Below are 15,793 nucleotides of genomic sequence, written 5' to 3'. Positions count from 1 at the left end.
ATGGAATGCAAAAGATATCTCAGAAATTGTATAAATCTAGATTTTAAAAAAAATCTAAATTTTTATAAATGCAAAAAAAGAAAACTTTGACTGTTTTAACCATTCAATAATTAACAATGTATAATTATAAAAATGCATTAGACTTTATCATTAGCCAAGATGTCCCAACAAAGAACACAGTTAATCAATCACAAAGTTTCTCAATGTGGATTTTATGCCACATGGATGGATGGGTGTCTGCCTGAGGTCAGGACACTGGCATTGACAGACTAATCCCCAACTCATCACCTGAACAGGGAAGGTCATTTCTTGGGGTTGTAGTGTGTGATTTGCCCAATAAACGTCTACGCGAAAATATGTCCATCCTCTTAACTACTTGGGATCACCAACCTCTCGCACAGCCCCTGCTTCCTACGTGCCTCTTGTATGCTCAGCCCTGTGGTCTGGTCTGTGCTTGTGTGAGACCAGGACTCCTGTGCAGCCCACGCTTCCCTGCATGCCTTCTGTGCACTCAGGCAGGGCACAGGCCCTGTGTATGGTATGGGCCCTGCCTTAAAGAGCTTGGAATCAAGCCATGTTAGGTACAGCATGAACGCCGAGAGATGCTACATCCCTCCTTGCGGGCAACGTACACTTCATCTTTCCCAATTCAAGATTCTGGCATGGCTGTCCCATTCTGCACCTCAAGCAAAACACAGTCACTACGTGGGCTTACGGGAACCCACAGCCTCTGCTCTTGTATGCTGGTTACATCCCCTTCTGGAACCCTACCACCATGCTGTGAGGGCCCAGGAAACTCAAGGAGCCTACACAGAAGAGAATTATGGGGTTTAGGTGGACAGCCTTGCTGAGCTCCCAGCCACAGGCGGCTGAGCTTCCAGGCCCTGGGAGCAAGCCTTGAGATATGGCAGCCCGCTGAGCCTCCAGATGACCCTGGATGAGATCCTGGAAGCACCACGTGGAGAACAACCACTTGCGGAACCCAATAAACCCACAGCCATGAAAGATAATAAATGGTCATCATCTTCAACCCTAAGTTTTGGGGTGGTCTGTTTTTATATCAAGAGGTAACAAGCAAAAGTGACAAACTGGTGGTACAGGGAAAGGTCCTTGTGCTTACAAGTTGTATGATAAAGTTTTTGTTTTCTGCAACTTACTAACAAATAACACAACAAATACACACACACACACACACTTATACACATATACGGATTTCTGGCTGTTTGTACTTTTATATAATTGGATCATGACTCGTTTGTGACTGGTTCTATAATTCATTCAGATTTATAACTGGAATCCTCTATTGCAATGCCAATTAATGTCGGTGATTTTTATGAATATGGTAACTTTTGTTCAACCATCACTCCCACTTACATGACTAAATGGAGACAAACCACTTACTCAGTTTCACTGGAAATGCCGAATGCTCAAAGCAACGGTCAAGAGAAGATACCACAAAGGCAATACATATGCTAAATGCAAAGTGCCCTATCTACATTTAACTGTATTTATCCCAGTTGATCTTGCCTGAAATATGTGAAATTAACACAAAAAAGAAGGATTCACATCCTTGTTAATATGACTGCAATGCTAAGCTGGCAAAGGACTAGAAACCAAACCAAGCCCATTCTCTCCTAAAGAATGTTCTTAATTTAATTGATGAGTATTACATTATGCTCTAATTAAAACAACACATTTCCTACGCCTTATGCAATCTACCACCCGCCCCCCGAGGAAAACAATTATCTTTAGAGAAGAGGGAAAAAAATAAAGCATTTTCATTTCGGCTCACTTAAATGAGTTACAGGAGATGTCTGGTTTTGATACGAAGTCATGTGGCTGGGAGCTTCATGTCACCGAGCGTGTGACCTCAGAGCACTCTTGCTTCTATTGTGGTGCCAAAGCTGGGCCTGTTTCCTGTGTTGACTCCACGAAGCCCGCTGCAGACCAGGGCACACCTCACAGTTTCAAAAAAACCCATCTCCCCCATGAGTCATGCAGATGTAAACTTTAATACCTTATACTTGCATATCACAATTTGTTTGGTGGGAGCCAATTCAACACTGAGAACATTTTCAGAATAAACGTCCTTTCTTTTTGGTCGCTTCTTTCCTCCACTACTCAAACTTAACCTCTCTGCATAACTCTTCTACTTCCATATTTAATTCTATAATTGCAACACAATCTCCTAAACTGAGCCTGATTGTTTAGTTGTTTCTTCAACTGATTAGATACTTCTGGAAAATTATTTTGAGTTGGCCAAGTGTTCAATCACATCAAATTAATCAGAACCAAAGCATGTACCTCTTGCTATCTAAACTGTGAGTACCTAAATAGTCCCTGTGAGGAGTTGGCAATTTTTACCCCAAATTCACCAAATTGAAAAACTGTTATAACAAGCCTGCAGTCAACCGTTTGAGTTGCACATGATTTCTGAGAGGCTGGCATGTGCTATGATTACATCTGAGCTTGCCCCATCATTTTGGGGCCCAGAGTTCACTTCTGCCAACACCTGTGGACACTGCTAAATGGGGTCAAATTTAGATAATATCTTTAAAATTATTTAATTACAGTACATAGTCCTAGCTGTGTAAAGAGAAAATATATTCGTACCCAACATTTAAGCGTATTATTGCAAAGTGCACAAAACACACCAGCAACAAGTTCATGAAGTTCTACAAAATAAGGTCACTGTTGTTTTAAAGGCTCTAAAAAAGCAGAAATCCTCCGTGGACATAATGTAGTTGTGAGAGTGTGTTAGTGATATCTGGGGAAAAGGTAGGAGTTTGGGATGAGCTGGAATGTACTACCACTGTTCTTATTTAGAATATCAGACTGGAAAGCCCCCATGCCCTGAAGTCTTGCTGTCTAGTGCATTTCAGAAAGAGCAGGGAGCTGAAGAGTGAAGGTACCACGCTAGGGCCAACCTCTGACTCACACAAACAGGGGCTTATCTCTGAGCTCTAACAAGGGCTCACAGAACAGAGGGAGATACACACTACACTTGATTTAGCAGACCCCACAACACGCAAGCTTTGTTGTAGAGCTGGCTTTACCTGTCCCACAGGTGAGACAGGACGAGTGCAGAGCAGGACTGTGAGCAACCCCAGGCTCTGCCTGTCCTCCCTACTCTTCTGATGGGAATCCTGCCTATTTTCTCCGACTTACCTGAAAAAGCTCTTCTGGCAAACTGCAGAATGTAAGAACACCAGGCTAACCAAGCACCTTTCTGAGCTTACCTAGCAAGTGAAGGAGTCCTGACTCCAGGTCTGAGGGTTGATCTGTTGTACTCTCTGGGGAACTGCTTGTGGCAAGCCCCACTTTTGAGGCTGAAATCCAAATCTTTCAAGTTAAAAGGGATTTCAAGAGATACTCCTGCTTTTCCCAAGAAGAGTCTGAAGTAACATGGTCTAAGGGTTACTTGGGTAGCCACAGCACCTTGGGTTCCTACTCTCCAGGCACGAAGTACACATGACTGTCAGCCCACGTCACAGGCCTCTGCTTCCTAGAACATTTAGTCATAGAAAAGGCACTCATTACAGAAAATGAACTTTTCCTCTCTTTAAGAATAGCATCTTTTTGCTTGAATCCTCACTTTCCTCTTTACAGCTAGTGTTGCGAGGAGCAAAACTATTAGGCTGTCACAACACTGAAGGTATGAGACTCCTGGACGGTGAAGTGCAAACCATTATGTGACACAAGTCTAGACAGTATGGGCTACAACTGAAGAAGTTCCAATAAACAGACAGACACTGTGTTACAGGAACACGAAGCACAATTAATTGAAATTTAAGTGTTGCTCCCCAAACATTTTTAATTACAACATTCTTAACCAATGCTCGTAACTGTACCAGATTCTAATCCGGTATCATTCATTTAGAAGTTTTTAAAAATGTCTTGACAAGGTTAAAATATCCACTTAAGTTTACAAGTATTTTCTACGTATAAAGAAATAAGGCCGAGAAAACAGTCACCAAAGATAACCCGAACTGAACTTTGTGCACTGGCCTTCCAACTAACATGAATGCTTTGAGGGCTATTTTATTCATGCTTCGCCAAACTCGACTTCCTGGTTCAGGGAGAGGAACAAACTCAGTGAAACGCATGAAAAGGCTGCCTTGACCAAGATTTTCATTCTACCTAATGGAGGTTTGGTGAGAAACGTGACTGGGAGTTTTCGCTGAGGAACTGGAACAAGCGTCCTCAGCCTTTTTCCATCCTGGAGTCCTGCACTATTACATACCAGTCAGGTCCAAACACTGACAGTGAACTGTAATCTGGGATTTTCAATAACACAAACATAATGCCTCATGCCATGTGAGATTCCACTTGTTAACAGCTCCCTTAAGATTACTAAAACATGTTTACATTATGTTTGGCATTTCTTTAACAAATAGTTTTAATTCATTTTAAAAAGCTAAGTTCTAATGTAAATTGTTTCACAGTGATGAGGTTCAGATGAACTGCTCTCTTTGAAAGGTTCATTCATGGCCATAACTTTAACAAGAAAGGGAACATTTTCTAATTAATGCTTTAAGTACATAGCTTTCTAGATAATGTCTCCAAAAAAATCTCTCTCTCTCTCTCTCTCTCTCTTTCTCTTTCTCTCTCTCTCTCTCTCTCTCTCTCTCTCTCTCTCTCACACACACACACACACACACACACACACACAGATGTTCTCTGCCGGACATCAAGACTTTTTAAAAGAGTCACAGTCCAGTGATATCACTCAACAGTACAGACCTTACTTTTATAAAGTGTGGAAAGTAAAAACTTCTTTCTTCAGAGCCCACTCATTACTCTCATGCCCTGCCTGCGTGGTCAGTTTCTCAGGGTTTGGACAGATGCATTCACTCCCCCAAACAGGTGGCTGTGTGGACAGTGAGTGTCCATCAAGTGCCAGCCAGATGCCAGGCTGAGCACTGGGCAGCCTTCTCCTCTTGGTGGGAGCACAACGTCCTGAAGCAGGTCCCATTTCAGTGACGAGGACTCGAGTAGAAAGCAGTGAAGTCTCTGCCCCAAGACAACACACTGATAGAGGAGCAGCACTGAGGCGAGACTTGGAGGACTCTCCCACCCACCCGGCTCTCTTCCAAACCACATCCCACCCAAAAGCTCAGCCTAACTCTGTGGCCCAAACAAGGGTCTTGGGAGGCCACACCACGGGAGTGCATGATGCAGGTGTGGCCAGCAGGCCAAGAGCCCTGAACAGGTGTTTCACCTCTCACTGCTCACCCCTACTTTGAATGCCTGGCATCACAGAGCGTAGTGGGGGTAGGAGGAGCCCTACAGCCCTTTCTCTGACAACAAAAAAGTGGGAGATTCAGAAGCATTAGGTCCAACATGGCTGCGAGGCCCCATGGAGAAAGGCCTCTCTGTTGCTGGCAGAGGCTGGCTTGACATCCCAGGCTGCTCCCAGCAGGGCCTTCCGGCACGGAAGATCTGTAAACGACCCTCCAGGACAGGGCTCCTTATCACCCCAACCTTCCTCGCAAGGACAACGTGAAGATACACGGTAAAAGGTTCATTTTAAAATACTGAAGAAAGAAGACAGCAGCATGCAGTAGTATAAAAAATCACCTACACGTCCTATGATTAGATTGGAGATGAGAGAAATCAGCACAGTTTGAATTTGTTTAATTAATAGTGTGACTTGCAGCGACAAGAACCATCTGGAACATAGCCATAAACACATGTGAATAGCTGAAAGAACAGCCTCGGACCCACACATCTTTCTCTGTGGAGGTACCCCTGCCCAGAGCCCATGACCAGAATTAGTGACAGCATCTCAATCTCAACCCTAACCAGTCTGGCCATCTGCCTTCCCCGCAAAACAGCAGATTAGATGAAGAATGAAGATTGATCGTGGCAAGAAGATATGCATGGTTGAAAACAGGGAAAAGAACAGGAAATGGCTGAACACACCACACAGCTCAGCGCAGCCTTGAAACTGCTCACCATCTCTTGAATGTGGCTTCCGACCAAACCTCTGGTTCTCCACGGGTCTGTAAATTGTTCGTCTTTCCAGATCCTTCCTTTCCATGATTGGGAAGCAATGGACACCGCTGCCCTAAGCCCTTGTGTCTGTAAAGTCTCAGGCGTTCACACACTCTGATCAGACCCGCAGCAGACCTGCTAAGTGCCACACCCCTGCAGGGGATGGGACAAGGATCTCTTGCTATTTAATTTGGAGAAAATATATGACTCAAAAAGCATGGTCCACTGTCAGTATCAAGTTACAGGATTGTGTAAATATAGTATAATAAACTCCGCATGACTTAAAGATGTCAGATCTCACTCGTCAGATCTCACTCGTGAAAAAAAGTTCGCTGTGAACTCGACTTTAAAAATCCTACCACCAGCAGCTGCAGTGCTCAGCATAGCATATACACTTCCTTCCCCTCTCCTAGCAGGTAACAAACGGAGAGGTGCTTTCACAGCACCTGCGCACTGACTTAGAAAACAGCCAATACAAGCAAGAGCAGCAATACACATCTTAGAACGAGAAATAACATAATTATTACCATAACCCTAACACGGGAATAGCAGTGGGGAGGGCTTGATGGCCCTGGACATCAGGAGGAAGTATCCTAGGTCATCAGCCCCAGTATGATGGTTAGCTGCTACATAAGGATTTTGAGTGTCGCACAAAATCAGCCTTAAATGGCACTTATACCTATTGAGTAAGAATTTAATGTGAAGCTGATGAGATACAGTCAGTAGATCTATGAACTCAAAAAGATATATGAAATTTTGCATGTTATTATGTAACTTTTATGTAATATTTAAATTACATGAATAATGAATATATTTCTTTGTGAGCTTCTATAATTCAAGAGGATTTTTTTTGTTGTTTCCCAGAGTTGAGGTAGCCATTCAAGAATGCGTCCCTCCATAAGTGTGAAGTGAGCCTGGTGTCAATAAATCATACATGGACACACACACCAGGACTAGGAACTGGGGAGCAGCTGTCTGGAGCATTACACTAGGGAAGATTCTGCCCGGAGAAAGAGCCCTAGATCCCCAGGGACTGTCCTCTTGTGAGCATGAGAAAGGGAAGGGCGAGGAGATAGAGAGACAGCAAGAGGTGGTACGGGAAGAGCGGGGAAACTGGGGTGACAGGCACTCCCACCTCCAGCACTGCTATGTTTCTTAGTCAGCCCTACCCGTGACATCAAGCTAAGCGGAGTGTGCTGTCTTGCAAAACATCACTCTGTTTCACAAGTACTTGGTAAATTTAGAAAACAAAGCTTTTATGAGAAGAGTAACTTAATAGGAGCAAGAACTGGATAGATGATAAAGTAACAAAAAAACAGTTTCCGCAAATGGAAAATAAGAAAGGATTAGCTAAACAGATTTAACAGAAAAAGGCGGTTTCATAGGAACACATACTGTTTATTTAAATCAGAGAGCAGAGTGTCCTTTAGAAAAGGTGCCAGATACTAAAATTTCTCTAGCCACATCAGCATTAGTCCTGCCTTTTTAAAAGTTGTCTTTAACTGGAGGTCTCGCAAACGTGACTGACAATGAGAATCAGGTGGAGATGGAAAGGTAGGCAGCATGAGATTTTTATAGGCAAAAAAAAAAAATCAGATTAATAAATTATTATTTATGTAACACAGAAAGTGATTGGTGCAGTCATTCTATTTATTTTGTACTGAGGCTGCTAAGAGAAAGAACTACTGGGAACTTGGAAGACATGCTTGAACATACATAAATCAGCAGTAAAATCATGGCTGCTCGTGGGGAACAGGCCGATGAGGCAGGCACACAAACTTAAGCAAGGCAGCAGCACTCGGTGAGTGTGAAGCATGGGAGAGCACAGCGAATGCTCGTTTGGGGAATTTTCAGAAGCTGGCTCTTCCAATGTAAACTCAAGGAGTCCTCCTGAGTTGAAAAGTGTGGTTAGAGCTCCTGTGCCTGTGGTACCTGTCCACAAAAGCTGGGTTCTCTGCACTCATGATTTATTTGGGATGGTGTTGCCTATAATTATATACAGTGACACAATGGTAACAATGTAAAAAATTGGATTATATTTCAAAACCCCTACTGGAATTTTGCTCAGGAGTAGCGACAGAAACAATCAAAAACACAGAGATAAACTACTGACAGAACCCACACTCTCCTGCCCCAGCCGGGACATCTCTCGCCTGACCAAGAGAAGAGCCACTGCGAACTGACTTCTACTGGGCCTGGCCAACAACTTCATCACCAAGACAGCTCAGAAAAACAACAGCGTTTTTTTTTTTTTTTTTTAATTTTGCATTTCTTCGGCTTTTTGGCTCTTCCAAGGCAGTTATGCTATATTTATATATTAATACTGCTTCAGGACTCTGATTAAAACCTCATGTGTGTGTTCAAGATGAAACTTTCGAACAAAGAAATTCCAATTTAAACAAATGCTTTAAGGTCTGTCGCAATTCTCCCAATGCACTCTGAGGGTTCAAACAGAAAGTCCAAGGGGCGAAACTATTCTTTCACTTCCCAGCCCAGCAATACAACACACATTCTCCAAGCCCATTCGCGGCAGATGTAGTGCCCTCACCAGGGACAAGAATGCACACAGGTGTTTCAAAGGGAAGTGTGTAAATGGTTTTGAGAATAACAACTATTATTATCTTGATAGGCAATGGGTTCTGTGTTTATGGTTCATACGTTATGTTTTATAAAAAAGGAAGATCATCCAGACTCTCCTTCATAATTATTCAGAGATTACAAACATTCACTTTCATTGGTTATGTTTTCAAAAGGATGTGAAAATTTTAATCCTCAAATTTACCAGCAATTTCGCTCAATCTTAGAAAGCAAATACCTCTCTAGAAACCCTCACAGATAGCGCACTTCATTTTGTAAAGACAATTCATATCAAGTGTGCCCCACGACTGCTTCAGTTACTTTTTTGTTCTAAACTAAATGAAAAAAAAAAAAAAAAAAAGGCAGTGGATGGAGTTTGACAGTAATATTCATGAACAAAACCTACCTCATTCTAATATATGGTTACTGGACAAATGTTGTCTTTGACAACATTCATGTCAATTTACAAAAACAGTGATAAACAAATGGGGGGGGGCAGGGGGGGTTTCACCTGTAGGGCAAATAGCTACCTGGAACCCCACAAAGATGTAGCCCAGGGCCCCGCAGTCCACAAGCCCAGGGCATCCCTGGACACAACAAAAAAGCCAGTTTCCCCAGGACCATGCACCGCCCTCCTCTTCCCGCTCCCTCCCTCCCTGTGGCAATGTAATGTCTGATCCACCACAGCAAGCAGGCATGGAGTGAAGGCAGGTGAGCACTTACCTGCCCATCCTGTCCCACGTGGTGTATCTGTAGATTGCCCTGAAAAATGAATGAAAAAAAAGAAAGATCAAGGACAAAAAGGACTTGAAGGCATAATTAGAAGTAGGAACCTCTCTGTGCCATTTGTGAAAAACCAATAAAACCATTAATATCATTTCTACAAAAACCCAACCCCTTGTAGCAATAAAAACCCCAAAACAAAATATTTAGCTGAGTCTATAGGTACTAGTTTTTCTTATAAAAACAAACTCAAAAATACATTGTAACCTCCCACCTTGATCTCAAATGAAAATGTCATTTTTTTTCCCTATCTTTTTATTTTGGAACAATTTTAGATTCACAAGAAGAATCAAAATTGGTATAGAGAGGTCCCATGTACCCATCACCCAGCTTCCCCCAATGGGGACACCTAACATAATTATAGTGCATTATCACAACCTGGAAATTGACAGGACACAATGCAATTAACTAGACCACAGCCTACTGGGATCTCGTCAGTTGAAAATTCATTTTCACTTGTTTAAAAAAAATAATTGCTTTAAGTCTGGCAGGTTCTACTAAATGTCTCTGCAGATATCCTCATCTGACAAAATAACTTAATTTTTAAATGAACAAGGTAAGATTTTATTGTAATAAGAAGACAATTGCATATTGTAACTTACTACAAAGTAATTATCAGTATTATCAGCAATTTATTCTAATTCAATGCATTCAATTCCTAGTGGAAACAAAAAATTCTAGATTATATACACAAGGGAGATTCAGTTAGGAAAACTGGGGGGGGGGGAAGGCAAAACTGATTAAAAAACTGAAATTCAGGAAGTATTCTAATGACTTCTTAGCAAAAACAATGTAAAAGCAAATGTATGTTGATTTTTCCTTCCTTTCAAATGGCTACCTGCAAATTAAGTATTCTGATTGAGTGTGGGCCTTCTAAAATAACACCTTCGATTGTTATTTAAGCCACTTATGTGCCTTTAAAAATGCAGCCTCCCTGCCCCTCAATAGGACGCCCCAATTAGCCTGCAGTTCTCCTACACTACTTCTCTGCACCTCCAATACAACCCATTTTAGGTTGATTCCTCTCCCATCACTACTCAGCTCCTTAACTTACCCAGGCCTTCTAGGACCATCTCAGAGTTCACTGTCTGCTGCTCTCCTTCCCCCACCCACTGCTTCAGCCACACCAGCAGCTTTCTCCCATTCACTCGTTTGGCCATGTGCCAAACAGTGAACTAATTATTCCTATGAATGAATCAACCCCATGCCCCATTTGACCAGCTATTTATTTTTCCACTCATAGGATTCACTCAACCAAGTATCCTCATCCTCCCTTCAGAACCTCTGTCTTCTCTTCCTTTTGCACACTGGGCCCACTGATAAGCCTGCAGGGTCCAAATGAAAGCATTTCCCTCATTAAGCATCCCAGGGCCCCTGTTCCATGAGTCTTGTGTTCTCTGCACCACCGAGTATATCACCTCTGGCCTTCCTAGCACAGTTATTTCCCATACACTATCAAGAGCCTCTAACTCACATTCTCGCCACAGCGGCAACAGCCAGCACAGCAACCTACACAGGATGGGAGCTCAGCAAGCACCTCGAACACAAGTCAGTGTGCAAATTACCACCACCTCCACCTCAGCCCCCTGGGTTCTGGGAACTTAAAAGTCAAAAGGCACTAATGTCCTATCTACTTCCTAGGCTGCCGCTAGAATACAAGGAGAAATGTCCACAAAACAGCTCTAAAAAGCCAGCAGGAACCACTAAACCAGGCAAACTCTTCCGTTGAGAGAGTCTCCTGAAAGGCTCTTTGACGAGTCAGGACTTTCTCAGTTGCTGGTGGGTCTGTATCTGCTCTCAAAGTTGGCGTGTGGGGAAACCTGATACCCAGGTGACAACACACCACAGGGCAGGGCAGGCACAAAGGTGGTACTATCTTCACAGTCTATCTAAAAATATGTTCTTCAGCTCCCAGCCCACACCGCAAGGGGTGTGTCGTTCCGCACTACGTGTGGTCAGCAGAGCGCATGTGCACTTATCAGCATCCACTGGACAAAGGCAGAGGAAGCCAAGTACACTGAGTCTGCTGATACTGTCCTATGCTGTAGGAAACGGTCAACAGCGTCCCTGTAACAGATGGCCACCACCACCCAGCCCTGCACAGAACAACTGAAAAGAGAAGGTCCCACCTGAGAGGCTCACAGACCATCAGAACCATGACCTGTTGGCCTCATCTTCCAATGACTCAGACAGTCAACCTGACCTTCACGCACCAACCGCCTATAGCAGCTAATATGCACATGGAGGAGCACTTGTATAGCTGGGTAGGACCCCCTGCATTCTCTCTTTATCAAAGATTAGAATTAATGAAAAGTGGAATGCCAAAGCACTGACACCAGTGATAAGAAGCCTGGAATTCATGAACTTAAGGCCATCCAAGAAGCAGCAGGTGTGTAAAGGGCCATGAAAATTGCACTGAAAGCTCACAGGATATACGTGTACTTTCTCATCAGCTTCCCAGCCATCCCACAAGACGGGTATTAGTCCCACAGTGCAGAGACAGAGTCGAGGCTCTGGAGGTGAGGAGAACTTGTGAGGTCACAGTCGCTAGAGCAGGGCCCCACCTCCTGCTCTTCCCACTACAGCAGACTGGGGAGCTCACCAGGTGGGGGAGCAGGGCCAGAGCCGTGCTGGGAGCTAGGTCTGCATCTCAGATAGGAAGAAGGGAAGCAGAATGGTCAGGGAGGAAAGAGGTGTTCAGAGGGCAGCTCCAGCCAGAAGCAAAAACTCAATACCCCAAGTATTTACAAAGAAAACCAGATGGGGTTGCCCAGATAAGCTGGTGGTACAGCACAGGCAGGAAGGTGGGCAGGGCCTGCAGTTTGTACCCAAGGAAACAAGAGTTAGGTGCTCAATGCTGGACATCTGTGTTGTCTGGAGATTCCCAGCTGTCCACCTCATTTGACAAAGATCAGAGTGCAGGAAGCCCACGGGCACGGAACGTGCCTTGGGCAGTGCGGGCAGCTATGACTCACCTCGCTGTCCTGTGTAATCTGCACCTGCTCCCCTTGAGGCACCTGAGCGATGTGGAGGTGACCCTGTGGGATCCGCAGCAAGAGAAGACAACAAGAAGCATCAGAAGAAAATCAAAACCAGAGGAAATGAGAAACACATTCCGAAATTCTTGTTCTTGATTATCTGGCTCACGGTTTGAGAAAACACAACATAATATGTGCATGATATAAGCTATTTAATCACCTCTTGAAATTCAATGTTTAGTATGTAACACAGAGTACATGTTGCAGTAATTCTTAAAAAAGCAATAGGACTCAGGAAAATTCTGTTAAATCTTTAAATGCTACCAAACAAATTTCAGAATGTGAAGGACATATAGAAAAGGAAAACAGAAATTTTCTAGAAAATTAGAATAACTTAAAAAAAAAAATCATACTATCAACTCAGAGGGACCAGAGGCTGCATAACTACCAGGCAGGGTCTCCCAGCGATCCAGGAGGGCTGGATGGCTACACAGCGGTGTGGGTTGACGGGGAGTGGTATATGTGCATCTACACTGAAAACTTGTCAGGCAATTTTTTTTTAAATCAAAGAAACACACGATCATTTAAACAGCTGGAGTACACCCTAATAAATGTGGTTCCAAAAAAAATCAAAGCATCCAACTACAATGCATTCATGTTTGTAGATATAGGCAGACAATTAATTCCTATAAACCTTAACTTTGCTCAGTGAAATGAATACTCATGATCTTATTTAGTACGCTACCTTAATGATACTAAAATTAACTACTGTAGAATTTTCTATTGCTTCCATTTGACTGATCTACGTGAACCTTGTACCAAGTTATCTATTCTGGAATTCTTTCACAGAACTTTCTTACTAATAAGAAAAAAGCCTTTGTCACTGTCAATTAAAGAAAGAATTCACTCTTTATAACTCTTTCATCTCCTCTGGAAGAAGAAAAACCCCATTTAAAAGTCCTTATCAGCAGTCTCTGGAAGCCACCCCTCTCTAGGCAGTGTGCTGAGTGCAGCATCAAACTGGGGCCACCCGGGGATGGGAACCAGGGCTCCAGGAGGATGCCCTGGCAACGTAAGTTTTCAACGAAGAGGCTGAATGTGACCCAAACATCAATGGGATCCCATGGGCATATTGAAAATGATCTGTTCCCTAGCTAAGTTCTTGCCCCCTCTTCCACCTCAGGCACAGGACCCCTGAAGGGCCCAGAGGAATTCCCACAGGGCCAGCACCACCAGAGGCAGAGCAGTGTTGCAGGCTCACCTATGAGCTAACTGGCCACATTAGTTCAACACTCGACCCACAATCCAAAGGAAGTGCTACTCAGTGACTAAGATCACCAGCTTTTTCCACTCACACCAGAAGGAAATGACCTTTTCCTCCCCTAGTGAAAAGGTGCCTGTGTTTCTGAAATGAGAAAACACCTATGACATATCTATGATGCCTCCCAGGAGGACAGAGAGCAGCAAGGACCCTCAGAGCTGACAGAGAACACTGGGTGCAACACAGCAGGGGACCACAAAGGGCCCATGACAATGACACAGTCACTCGGTGCCCGCCCTCATTACAAAAGAGAAAAGCTCACACCCCTAACTACTACTACTTTATGGCACTTTTCCCTCATCCTAAGCTATCCACATGATCCAGAAACCCAGAGAGCTGGTCTCAGCCATCCCTATCCCCACAGCTCCCGCCCCTCCAATTCATTCTAGGAGGCAGACTAGTAGAAGGGTACATACTACTTGGACCTGTCCGTCCTCTCCAATCTGGTGGATCTGGACCTGCTGGGCGTTGGCCAGGGCGTAGTGCAGGGCCTGCGGCTGGGGCTGTGGTATCTCACCAGTGGGTGGCGGCGTGCTCATCATGCTCTCTGCGGAGAAACAGACCATGCTCAGGATCAGCCTGCAGACAAGCCAGGTGCGCGCACCGCTGCCTGCCTTCTCTGCCCAGAGCCCAAACTCCCTCAGAGGAAAGGAAATTCTTCATTCCAAGACCCAAATCAACACATCCTAGTGGAGAGCACAGCATTTTGCAGAACTCATTAGTATTAAGTGTTAGACAAAAAAGATTTCTGACCTGTAGTGAAAAGGAATCTAAAGAATTACTATTCACCAACGCAGATGATTCTCATCTAATTATTTAAATGAAGTTCCTTGAGATGTATCAACAAAATGAAAAATAGGAATAAGTTGATATTAAACTGCTTTAGATAAGCAATAAGTAATATTTGTCCTTTGATAATTTACGGATAAAGCTCCACCCACTTATTTAAAGATACACTTCCAATAAAATTTTACTTTCTATGTTTAATCCAAAAATGAGACACATTGGTTTTGATCTTGTGTATTAATTTTAACTATAACGATATCTTGATCAAAAGAACTTTTTTAAACACTTAGAACATTAAAGGCTCAGAAAAAAATTCTTAATTTTCATATATTTTTGTTGTAGAAAATAATGATGGATTTATAAATAAAAAACTTTTAAACATAAAAACATTACATTAGGATGAAATTCTGTGAGAGAATCAAAATAGTAACATGGATGGAAGAAGAAAAGATGTAAAATGTCTGATTCTCCAAGAAAACTTTTGGTGTATTTTTATTTTAAATAACGTAATGGTGAGCATCAAATTGACTTAATATATAGATTCTAACGCATGCATTTCTAAATATCGCAATATGCCAGAAATTATATCCTTTTAAATTATTTCAAGTATAATGAAAAATTTTAGGTATCAACATTTTCAAATGTCAACTTAAAAATACACAAAAAAGAACACACTTTTTCAAAATTCTTTAAGAGTATACATGACTAAAACATTTAAAACCCACTCTGCTAGTAAACAAAGACTGTATAACTAAATAGATTTCCAAATAATTTTTGTTCCAATGTTCATAAAAATCAACTGATTTTGCTAGTTTTCAAAACTATAACCAAGAATGACAGTCCCCCAGGGTTCTAAAAATGCCGTAAAAATATGACTTGTGGGTATGATGTAAATGGTTTCCAAATCTAAGATTCACTTCATTGAACTTATCATTTAATCAGAAACTCACTATAATTATACAATATAAAGACCAATTTAAGTTCATGTTTTGTAATTATACTGATAGCAAACAAAGTCCAGTGCAAAACCTTGCATTGGTGACTTGTTTGTGATCAAGAACAGACCAAAACCCATGGCAAGCGACCAGAGAGGAAAATGCTCATGCTGCCATGAGGCCAAAGGATAGCACTGAGGACAGTCTGGACTACACTGCCCACTCGAAGAGAGGGAAACAAAAAGGGCAGGCCACCCAACGGGCCGCCCTCCCTCCTCCCTCTGTGTCCAGAGGGAGGAAAAACCGCTACACACACAGATTTTCAGGCAGCGATTATCGAGAGCTGGTTCTCTATAACTCTAAATACTGGGCACTAAATAAACGCCCACCTAAGGTCTTCACCTCACCAATGGGAC

General features: G+C 42.9%; 1 protein-coding gene across 12 annotated transcripts in view; it reads right to left on the bottom strand.

Moving 5' to 3' along the window:
- The window catches only part of LOC107502334 (BTG3 associated nuclear protein), a 115,485-nt gene that overhangs the window by 23,889 nt on the left and 75,803 nt on the right, over nt 1-15,793 (bottom strand). For 7 of the 12 annotated variants that reach the window (XR_001594963.2, XR_001594962.2, XM_016129427.2 and 4 more), the window contains 3 exons: nt 14,073-14,203; nt 12,333-12,404; nt 9,298-9,336 (listed from right to left, as the gene is read on the bottom strand). Coding sequence is in view for 10 of the 12 variants with exons in the window: in XM_016129427.2 (XP_015984913.1) it covers nt 9,298-9,336; nt 12,333-12,404; nt 14,073-14,203 (242 nt within the window). In the remaining 2 variants the exon portion in view is untranslated. The remainder of the gene's footprint in view (nt 1-9,297; nt 9,337-12,332; nt 12,405-14,072; nt 14,204-15,793) is intronic. The other 5 variants (XM_016129428.2, XM_036231542.1, XM_036231544.1 and 2 more) reach the window with 1 other exon arrangement.

Source organism: Rousettus aegyptiacus, unplaced genomic scaffold (genome assembly GCF_014176215.1).
Source record: "Rousettus aegyptiacus isolate mRouAeg1 unplaced genomic scaffold, mRouAeg1.p scaffold_m13_p_14, whole genome shotgun sequence".
Taxonomy (NCBI): Eukaryota; Metazoa; Chordata; class Mammalia; order Chiroptera; family Pteropodidae; genus Rousettus; species Rousettus aegyptiacus.
The sequence above is the reverse complement of the archived record's forward strand: the minus strand, read 5'-3'. Positions and strand labels throughout refer to the sequence as shown.